At 43.4% G+C, this 11,138-nt stretch overlaps 1 protein-coding gene across 1 annotated transcript; it reads right to left on the bottom strand.

Moving 5' to 3' along the window:
- Nucleotides 1-7,499: 7,499 nt before the first annotated feature.
- LOC144752787 (olfactory receptor 6B1-like) lies at nucleotides 7,500-8,444 on the bottom strand. Its single transcript, XM_078640639.1, has one exon. The coding sequence runs from the start codon at nucleotides 8,442-8,444 to the stop codon at nucleotides 7,500-7,502; it is 945 nt and encodes a 314-aa protein (XP_078496765.1).
- Between the last annotated feature and the right edge of the window lie 2,694 nt (nucleotides 8,445-11,138).

Below are 11,138 nucleotides of genomic sequence, written 5' to 3'. Positions count from 1 at the left end.
GAGTGTCGTAGAGTGAAGTGGAGTTTAATAGAGGGGAGTGGAGTATTGTAGAATGGAGTGGTTTATTCTACAGTGGAGTGGCATGCCATAGAGTGGAGTGGTGTGATGCAGAGGGGAGTGGCATGTTGTAGAGTGTCATTGAGTGGAGTACAGTGCTGTTGAGTATATGGCTATACAGTGAAGTAGAGTGTTCTAGAGTGTAGTGACATAGAGTGAAGTGTCTTAGAGTTGAGTGGAGTGGCATAGAGTGGAGTACAGCCTGTCATAGAGTGTTGTAGAGTGCAGTGGCATAGAGTGGGGTAGAGAGGAGTAGTGGTGCAGTGGTGTAGAGTGAAGTAGTGTGTCAGAGTAGAGTAGAGTAAAGTGACATGGAATGTCATAGAGGGAGTAGCGCACAGTGGCATAAAGCGGAGTACAGTGTCATAGAGTAGAGGTGCATAGAGTGCCCTAGAACAAAGTGGAGTGCTGTACAGTGTTGTTTTACAGAGTGGAGTGGCATACGCTGTCGTGTTGTGCAGTGTTGTGTCATTGCATATAGTGTTGTGGCATACAGTGTTGTCGTGTAGAGTGTCCTGCATTACAGTATTGTGGCATAGAGTGGCGTAGAGTGGAGTGCCGTAGAGCTGAGTGGTGTTTTGTGCCATAGGGTGGAGTGTAGTGGCGTGCCATGGAGTAGACTGGAGTGGCAAACAGTAGAATGGCGTATCATAGAGTACAGTGGAGTGGCGTGTCATAGAGAGGCATGTTGTAGAGTGTCTTAGAGTGAAGGGGTGAGAGTGGAGTGGTGTGTCGAAGAGTTAAGTAGAGTTATGTGTGGTAGCGTGCCATAGGGTGGAGTGACATACAGTGGCATTGAGTTGAGTAGTGGAGTGGAGTAGTGTGTCATAGAGTACAGTGGAGTACAGTGGTATCGAGTGGCATACAGGGAGTTCTGTACAGTGTTGTAGAGCGGAGTAGAGTGCTATAGAATGGCATAAAGAGGAATAGAGTATCGTAGAGTGTCAAACAGTGAAGCACAGTGTTGTATAGTGTAGTGGCATAGAGTAGAGTTGTACACAAAGAGGAGGGAGGGTGGGGCTTTTTCCACTCGCAGGGGAGTGGGAGGTCCAGCATAAACAGGAGCACCTGTTGCAATATCAAAGAAGTGGTGTTATGCTGTTTCTCTAGTGGCAGAGTCACAGAGTCAACAAAAGACTGGGTCCAGCTATGCCCACTTAGGGTCTACAGTTGGAAATCCATTTTAAGGATAGTAATGCCCTCACACACCCTCTCAGGTGTCATGCTTCATCATATGGGCTGCTCCTCGTTGCGTCGGCGGTGCAATACCCAACGGGCTCCCTAAAAAGGGGCACTTTATTGGAGATCTTTTATCCAACAGCCGTATGGTAGAGTGCGGTGTGGGGCCAGAATTGTGTAGATGTGCAGTGGTGAGTTAAAATAGGATGGGAGTACTTGGCATAGATTAATTTATTCTGAGGGTCCTATCGTTAGTTAAAAACAGTGAACAAGGCACTCATCCGAATGTAATGCCTAGTGTCAGAGTGTCCTTTTTTAGAAGATGTAGGTCAACATTTTTCCTCCTGTGACGTGAATGTACTTGCGATTCTTCAGGACCGAAAAAAGAAAACTATCTACACCTTAAATCTACTGCTAACACAGTTTATCCATAGCAGAAGAAGTGTCTACTAGTAAATGTACCTGTTATAACCTGGATCTACCTGATTCAATACAGTAACCAGGCTTCAACAGCACCCGGTGGTCCACGCATAAGGCTTTGCTCCTATGTGTGTCGGAGATTTGCTGCCTTGTGCTGCTCCTTGTGACATGCCCACTCCACCGGGTCCGGTGTCATAGAGTGGAGAGGCATCGAGTGGAGTAAAATGTCATTGAGTGGAGTAAGGTACAGAGGCATAGAGTAGATTGGTGTAGAGTGGAGTGTTGCAAAGTATTGTGTCATAGTATTGTGGCATAGAATTTTGTGTCATAGAATGTTATGACCCAGAGTGTCCTAGCAGGCAGTGTTGTGGCATAGAGTGGCATAGAGTGGAGTGACGGAAGATAGAGAAGAGTAGAGTTGTGTGTTGTAGAGTGGAGTGCTGTATCATGGAATGGAGTGGAATGGCAGAGAGTGAAGTGGTGTGCTGTAGCATGAAATGTTGTGTTGTTTAGTGTCATGGAGTTGATAGACTGGTGTACAATGGAAGGGATACAGTGGAGAATTGTGTTCTAAAGTTGAGTGGTGTAGAGTGGAGTGCCATTTCATGTCATAGAGTGAAGTGGCGTGTCATACAGTGTCTTAGAGGAGAATATTGTAGAGAGTCGTGTGTAGTAGAGTGGACTGGAGTAGCCTAGAGTGGAGTGGCATGTCACAGAGTACAGTGGAGTGTCATAGAGTAGTGTTTTGTACAGTGTCTTAGAGTGGAGGGGCATAGCATGGAGTGGCAAAGAGTGGAGTAGCAGGTGTGGAGTAGAGTGGCATAAAGTGGACGGGCATAGAGTGGAGTGGCATAGAATGGAGTGTTGTAGAGTGGAGTGGAGTGGCGTACAGTGAGGTGGCACATCATAGAGTAGATTGGAGTGGTGTAGAGTGGAGCAGCATGTCATAGAATAAAGTTGGGTGTCATGGAGTGGCATATCATTGAGTGCCATTGTGTGGCGGGAGGTAAAGTGGAGTGCCGTAGAGTGGAGTAGCATGTTGTAGAGTGGAATGGAGGTCGAGTGGAGTGGCGTGCAGTGGCCTGTCATACCGTGAAGTGACATGCAATAGGGTGGAGTGGCGTGTTGGTTGATGGAGGGCAGTGAAGAAGCATAGAGTTGAGTAGCATAGAGTGGAGAGTCATACAGTGCTGTCTTGTGTTATGGCATAGAATGTTGAGTCCTAGACTGTTGTAACATAGAGTATTATTGTGCAGAATGGAGTAGCATTGAGGGGGGTAGCATAGAGCAGAGTGGCATACACTAGAGCGGTGTAGAGTAGAATGGTGTTGCATTGATGTTTGTGTTGTATAGTGCAGTGGCATGCCATAGAGTGGAGTGGCATGGATTGAAGTGTCACAGAGTGGAGTGGTGTGTCGTAGAGTGGAGTGGCTTGTTATAGAGTGGGGTGCTTTGCTGTAGAGTGGAGTGGAATGGAATGGAATGTCATGTCATACAGTGTCATAGAGTGGGTAGACTGGCGTAGAATGGAAGGGCATACAGTGGAGAACAGTGTTCTAAAGTTGAGTGGTTTAGAGTGGAGTGCCATGTCATGTTATGGAGTGAAGTGGCGTGTCGTACAGTGTCTTACAGGTGATGATTGTAGAGAGAAGTGGTGTAGAGTGGTGTGTCGTAGAGTGGACTTGAGTGTCCTAGAGTGGAGTGGCATGTCACACAGTACAGTGGAGTGTCATAGAGTAGCATTTTGTACAGTGTCTTAGAGTGGAGGGGCATAGCATCGAGTGGCAAAGAGTGGAGTAGCGGGTGTGGAGTAGAGTGGCATCAAGTGGACGGGCATAGAGTGGAGTGGCATAGAATGGAGTGTTGTAGAGTGGAGTGGCGTACAGTGAGGTGGCACATCATAGAGTAGATTGGAGTGGTGTAGAGTGGAGCAGCATGTCATAGAATAAAGTTGGGTGTCATGGAGTGGCATATCATTGAGTGCCATTGTGTGGCGGGAGGTAAAGTGGAGTGCCGTAGAGTGGAGTAGCATGTTGTAGAGTGGAATGGAGGTAGAGTGGAGTGGCGTGCAGTGGCCTGTCATACCGTGAAGTGACATGCAATAGGGTGGAGTGGCGTGTTGGTTGATGGAGGGCAGTGAAGAAGCATAGAGTTGAGTAGCATAGAGTGGAGAGTCATACAGTGCTGTCTTGTGTTATGGCATAGAATGTTGAGTCCTAGACTGTTGTAACATAGAGTATTATTGTGCAGAATGGAGTAGCATTGAGGGGGGTAGCATAGAGCAGAGTGGCATACACTAGAGCGGTGTAGAGTAGAATGGCGTTGCATTGATGTTTGTGTTGTATAGTGCAGTGGCATGCCATAGAGTGGAGTGGCATGGATTGAAGTGTCACAGAGTGGAGTGGTGTGTCGTAGAGTGGAGTGGCTTGTTATAGAGTGGGGTGCTTTGCTGTAGAGTGGAGTGGAATGGAATGGAATGTCATGTCATACAGTGTCATAGAGTGGGTAGACTGGCGTAGAATGGAAGGGCATACAGTGGAGAACAGTGTTCTAAAGTTGAGTGGTTTAGAGTGGAGTGCCATGTCATGTTATGGAGTGAAGTGGCGTGTCGTACAGTGTCTTACAGGTGATGATTGTAGAGAGAAGTGGTGTAGAGTGGTGTGTCGTAGAGTGGACTTGAGTGTCCTAGAGTGGAGTGGCATGTTACACAGTACAGTGGAGTGTCATAGAGTAGCATTTTGTACAGTGTCTTAGAGTGGAGGGGCATAGCATGGAGTGGCAAAGAGTGGAGTAGCGGGTGTGGAGTAGAGTGGCATCAAGTGGACGGGCATAGAGTGGAGTGGCATAGAATGGAGTGTTGTAGAGTGGAGTGGCGTACAGTGAGGTGGCACATCATAGAGTAGATTGGAGTGGTGTAGAGTGGAGCAGCATGTCATAGAATAGAGTAAAGTTGTGCATCATGGAGTGGCATGTCATTGAGTGTAGTTGCATGGATTGAAGTCTCAGAGAGTGACGTGGTGTATCATAGAGTGGAGTGGCTTGTTATAGAGTGAGGTGCTGTGCTGTAGAGTGGAGTGGAATGGAATGGAATGGAATGGAATGTCATGTCATACAGTGTCATAGAGTGGCAAAGAGCATAGGGACATAGCATAGAGTACAGTGTTGTAGAGTGCAGTGGCATAGAGTGGGGTGGCATGTTATAGAGTGGTATGTTGTACAGTGGCACAGAGTGGAGTAGATTGCGTTGAGTAAGGCTGCATAATGTGGAGCAGAGTGTTGGAGATTGAATACCATAAAGTGGAGTGTCATCTCAAGGAGGAGAGTGGTATGTTGTACAGTATGTTACAGTAGATAGGCGCAGAGTGGATTAGTGGACTAGAGTGGTGTAGAGTCAAGTAGTGTTTCATAGAGTACAATGGAGTAAAGTGGCATGGAGTGGCATTGATGGATTTGCATAGAGGGTCATACAGTGGAGTATTCTGTCATAGAGTGGCAAAGAATGGACTAGAGAGGAGTAGAATAGAGTGGCATAGTATAGAGTGGAGTGGTATGTTGTACAGAGGATGGTGATGTAGTGATGTGTGTGTGGTACACTGTCTTAAAGTGGATGCATTTAGCATGGAGTGGTATACAGTTTAGTGGCATGTCATACAGAGGATGGTGTATTCTGAGGTAGAGTGCTGTTGAGTGGCTTAGAGTCTCTTGAGTGAAGTGGAATGTCATAGAGTGGAGTTCTGTGTTGTAGAGTGGAGTGGCATTGCATAGAGTGAAGTGGCTTGCAGTAAAGTGGAGTGGAGTGGCTTGTCATACACTGCCGTAGATTGGAGTAGAATGGCATAGAGTGTAGGGGCACAGACAGGAGTAGAGTGTTATAGAGTGCAGTGGCAGAGTATGGAGTGGGGTGTTGTGGAATAGAGTGGAGGGGCAAGTCACAGATTCCACTCCACTCTATAAGAGTGGAGTGTTGTACAGTGTGTTACAGTGGAGTGGCATAGAGTGGATTGATATTGAGTGGAGTAGTTGAGTCGAGTGGAGTTTGTCAGATAACATTTCTTTGGTTTGATTTCAATACCTACTGGGGAGTGGTGTGGCATGCCGTGCAGTAGAGTAGAGAGACATTTTGTGTTTTTGTTTAAAAAAAATAAAACCAACATGTCTCTGAGTCTTTCTTTAAACATTTTCCTGCGCATAAACATAAAAACAACCACAAGAGGGTCTTGGACTCCAACAGAGAGCAGAGAGCTCCAGGAAGGAGTGATTTAAATAAATATTTTTAGTTCACCTGGGGTCGTGAATTTAATGAACCAGGAGACGTAATGCCTTTTTCTAATGTTGCTGAAGGATACTGCACTTCCTGTGGCTCCAAACAACATAAAAAAATATGTGATGTTGTTGCCGCCCCTTCAAGGTTCATCACCAAGCCAATAAAAAATGGCACCGGCCATTATGGGGAGCTCCTTGAAGGAGCACTAAAGAATAAATGAGCAGCTCCTGCTTTTGAATGGAGTGGAGTGGAGAGGCTGTCTGACTGGGTGTGTGTGAGTGACTGTATGTTTATTTCACTAGGTATCTGTTTGGCCATATGGGTGGGTGACTGCGTGTTTAATTGAGTGTATGGGTGTGCAAGTGTGTATGAAACTGACAGTCGGAGTGCAGCAGGTGTCAGCGGTAGGGCCTGGCCTTTGAGCAGGCACTACGCCCAGCCCCAGCATACAGGTACTGCTATGTCAGTGGGCCGCATGAGTTACCCACCAGGCCCTACATGTGGCCAGGCCCTGTACCTACCCTAAAATACATGTTACTTATATTATTAGGAACCTATGCCTCCTCTCACATTTCTAACATACTGATTTCACACCTCTATTAACATCGCAATGCTCATTTACTTTAATCTGCTCCTTAGGAAAGGCTTTTATTTCAACAGTTCTTATTGCGACACATTTTTGTTCAGGAGTGCTTCATTTCTGTCTTGAATACAAAATGTTAGCACTCTGTTAGCACTTTAGTTGTTCATTTAGAACTCTGTGGTGAAGCTGCAGTTGATCACTAGTTGATAGGCTGCTTCTTGTGTGGGAAGTACATGTTTCATTTCATTCTGCATGGCAGAATGTTTAGCTGACAAAAGGAAGATATTTGATAACTCATAGCAAATGTGTCCTTATTTGGGCTTTCTAGAGCAGTAGCCATAATGTCAATGACGAAAAGAAACCCCTCACTTTATATCCTCTGTAGGAAGTTTTTATGGATGTGATTCAATCCATATGGTATTTAGGTGTGCCACACTTTTTGTCATAAGTACATAATGTTGGCACTCTAGTTATTGATTGCTTGTAAGGCTGCAGTAAAACTTTGGGGCATGCTGCCTCTGGGATGGAACTACATGTGTCACTTAGCATACTCAACTTTTTCGTGCCACTGAAGAAGCCATTTCAAGAAGAAATTTGAGAAATGATGGAAGAACGTCCTCATTTTAGCTTTCTACACCACTAACCATAATTTCTATGACAAAAGAAACCCCTCATTCTGTTCATTTGCTGATGTATACTGTAGGAAAAACTTTCAGTTTTACATTTTTTTATCCAATCAACATAACGTTCCGGTTTTCCCCACTTTTGTCAATAATGCATATTATTAGTGCCATAGTTGTTCATTAGAACTCTGTGGTGACTCTGCAGTAGAACACTGGGAATTAACTAATAGACTGCTGCTGTGTTGAATGTACATGTTTTACTGAGAATATCAGAGCTTGTTCTCACATGCCTCTGGAATATAGTGTGACCTGATAGAAAAAAATATCTAATTGCCATTGTACATTTCTGTCACAATATGAAAGACATTAACAACTACTGCGTCTCTGGCCTTAACAGTGGTTTCAATACCTTTTGCATTGCCTGCTTCATTTCCTTGTTCCTTAGACTGTAGATGAGTGGATTCAGAAGTGGTACAATGACTGCGTAAAACACTGACACCACTTTATCAAAGGAGAAAGAGGCTGCGCCAGCGGGTCTAATGTACATAAACATCATTGTCCCATAGAATATCGTGACTACCATGAGGTGGGAGCCACATGTGGAGAAGGCCTTCTGTCGGCCTGTGGTGGTTGGGATTTTCAGGATTGTTATGATAATTAATATGTAAGATACTACGATCGTGAGAGAACAGAACAAAAAGATAACATAAGCAATGATCATTAATGTCAGCCCAATGAGGGAGGCATTGCTGCATGACAGCTCCAGAACTGGGGCAAAATCACAGAAGAAATGGTTGATGCTATTAGGGAAACAGAAAGACAAAGTGGACATCCAAAGAACTGGCACCAGGGCAACAAGGAAACTGGTAACATATGATGTGGCACTCAGTTGCTTGCACACAGCATGGCTCATCAGAGAACTGTAGTGCAGCGGTCTACAAATGGCAAGGTATCGATCAAGAGCCATGCTGGTCAGGAGAAAATCCTCTGTCAGACCTAAAGCCATAAAGAAATACAATTGGGCACGACACCCATTGGTTGAAATTTTTTTGTGGTCTTTCAGCAAATCAAAGAGCATTTTGGGGACTGTGGTTGAGATGTAACAGACCTCCACAAACGAAAAATGGCTGAGAAAGAAATACATGGGACTGTGCAGGTGAGCCTCAGCCCTTATCGACAGCATGATCAGGATGTTCGATGCAATTGTAAACATATAAATATGTGAGAACACAATGAATAAGGCGATCTGCACATACTTGGATCTTGGGTATCCATCCAGAATGAATTCGTTCACAGTTGTGTGATTTCTCTGTTCCATACCGATGGCTGTAAAACAGAAAATTAGAAAATAATCTGTATCACCACATTTGAGCTATTTTAAACGTTATTCAACTAAAGAGAGCCCTAGCTTACTCTGCATTATATTCTTTAAGGTGGTACTATTAGTGACATGTGTTTTACTAATTTTTCGACGTTCAGAAAAATAAAAGAACTACAGGTAGATGCATCAAGCATTTTTGCGAGCGCAAACAGTGCGAATCGCAAAATTCGGCCGTTTGCGCCCGCAAAAATGGCATTTGAGATGCATCAAGGGTTCATGCACTCGCAATTTAAGAATTCGCAAATAATTGCGAATTCTGAAATTGCGATTGCATTTAAGGAATCGCAATTTGCGATTCCTTAAACGCGATGCATGAACCATTCCAAGATTGTGAATTCGCAATCTGGGGTCGCTATTTACTGCGAAGTCAAACTACGTGGTAAATAGCAAAAACTTAGAAATCTGCACTTTAGTGCATTTTTCTAAGTTGTATATTACACACACACATGTCCTTGGGACATGTGTGTGCGCAACACCAGTGAACATTACCATTTCAGGGGTGCAACAGGGTGTCCTTGGACACCCTGGCACCCTTGAAATTGCGGCACATTTGCGATTCGCTAATTGCAAATCGCAAATAAGGAATAACTCCCCATTCATTCCTTTGGGCCTCTAGGCCCATAGGAATGAATGGGAAAGCCATTCCTTATTTACGATTAGCAATTAGCGAATCGCAAATAAGGAATCAGTAGGAATCGCAAATAACATTGCGATTCCTACATGCATCCCGTTTTGCGAGTCTTTAATAGAAAATCCTTAAAATTCGCTATTAAGGACTCGCAAAACATAACTTTGATGCATTTGGGGGATAATCTCTTTTCCTCTGACTTAGGTCTATGGCCTAATCAATTTTTAAAAAAACACAAGAGGGACCCATATGTCCTTGTGAACTGGGTATTATTTTTCACAAGTTTTAACCTTTGCAATGACTTAATCATAAACCGAGAAAAATAAATGAGGTATAGAATATGATGGAATCTATTGACCTAGATTAATTAAATGATTACAAAATTAATTGATGCTCTGAAGAAGGTAGCCAGAGGAATATGCTGAATTTTACTCACTTCAGCCAAAATGAGTAATATATTTATTCATCATTACAAAACTGATTGTATAATAACACACCAATATATATTTACAATGCAGAAGCAGTGATTTGTACATTTGTTTAAGAAGGTAAAAACAGTGACATTTGTGTCCCCAGTGAAGTGACCTTAACCAACGTTTATTAGAACATATAGTGACTTTTAAAATTTCAAAGGCTTGCGCTCGAAATTAGAATTTGAATTCCTCAACAAGAAATGTCCCAGAACCCCTGTCCTATATACCTCTCCAAAATCCACAGGGATACCGCCAATCCACCAGGTAGACCAATCCTATCAGACTGCAGCTCGATCTTAGAACTAGTTGGTGAATAAAGGAACTTCTTTATCAAGGAATTTGTCACGTTTTAGGCACGTATGTGAAAGATAGTACATACATGATCAATCTCATTGAAGTTTCAGAATACAATCCTGTGAAAGATATTCTAGTAATACTAGATATAGAATCCTTGTACACAAACACTCCCCAGATTGAAAGCATTGAGGTAATAAAAAGAATCCCTGACTCACGCCCTGCACCAAGCCAGGTCCCACGGCATTTATCACAGAGGTCCTAGAAATTGCGGTGACCTCTAACTACTTTATGTGCAACTTTACATACCACCAACAATGCTCAGGAACATCACTGGAGGCTATTTTTGCCCCAAATTTAGCCAATTTGTATGTTGGCAATCTGGAGCATCAACACATTACTACCAGAGACAATCCGTTTCATGAGAACATTAAATACTGGAAGCGCTATATTGATGAAATGTTTTTGATTTGGAAGGGTACTAAAGACCGACTCATACATTTTATATCATATCTACAGACTTGTCAATCTTCCCTCACCTTCACTTACAATACCAATAAAGAAAGGATCCCCTTTCTGGATATGGAGCTAAAGAACCCAGATAATGAAAATATTGTGAGCCTATATAGGAATTCTACAGAACGGAACACACTATTACAATACAACATTTTCCACCCTCGAGCTATAAAAGATAGTCTTCCATATGGGCAATTTTCGACATTGCGTAGAAATTGCACCGAAAAAGAAGAGAAGGAAGTATACTAAGTGGCAAACTAAGAGAAAGAGGATATCTGAAAAGGTTAGTCAAAACATCCATGAAAAGCGCCTGGTATCACCCACGAGAAGAGATGCTAAAGCCCAAACAAAAGACCCCTTTAACAAAAATATTTGTGTAACTTCCTTCTGTTCACATAGCACAAAAAATGTAAAAGCCAGCAAACAGCACTGGCCCACACTGAGTACCGTGAAGATATTCAAAGAACTTCCACTTTTTTTCGTATAGAAAAGGTAAACACATTAGAGATCATCTGGTATACTCTGACACTAGCGCTTACAAACAGGAGGGCACAATTGTTAACATGTGGGGACCACCATCCAGTACACATCTAACACCACTAACACCAAGGAATTAGTACATGGAGATATTAAGATGACCCTACAGGATCATGCAAATTGTTCCACCTCACATGTAATTTACTGCATATGGTGTCTGTGCAACTTAATATATATTGGTCA

Source organism: Lissotriton helveticus, chromosome 5_1, assembly GCF_964261635.1.
Source record: "Lissotriton helveticus chromosome 5_1, aLisHel1.1, whole genome shotgun sequence".
In the NCBI taxonomy this organism is placed as follows: Eukaryota; Metazoa; Chordata; class Amphibia; order Caudata; family Salamandridae; genus Lissotriton; species Lissotriton helveticus.
Note: the sequence above shows the minus strand (reverse complement) of the source record. Positions and strands in the feature narration are given on the sequence as shown.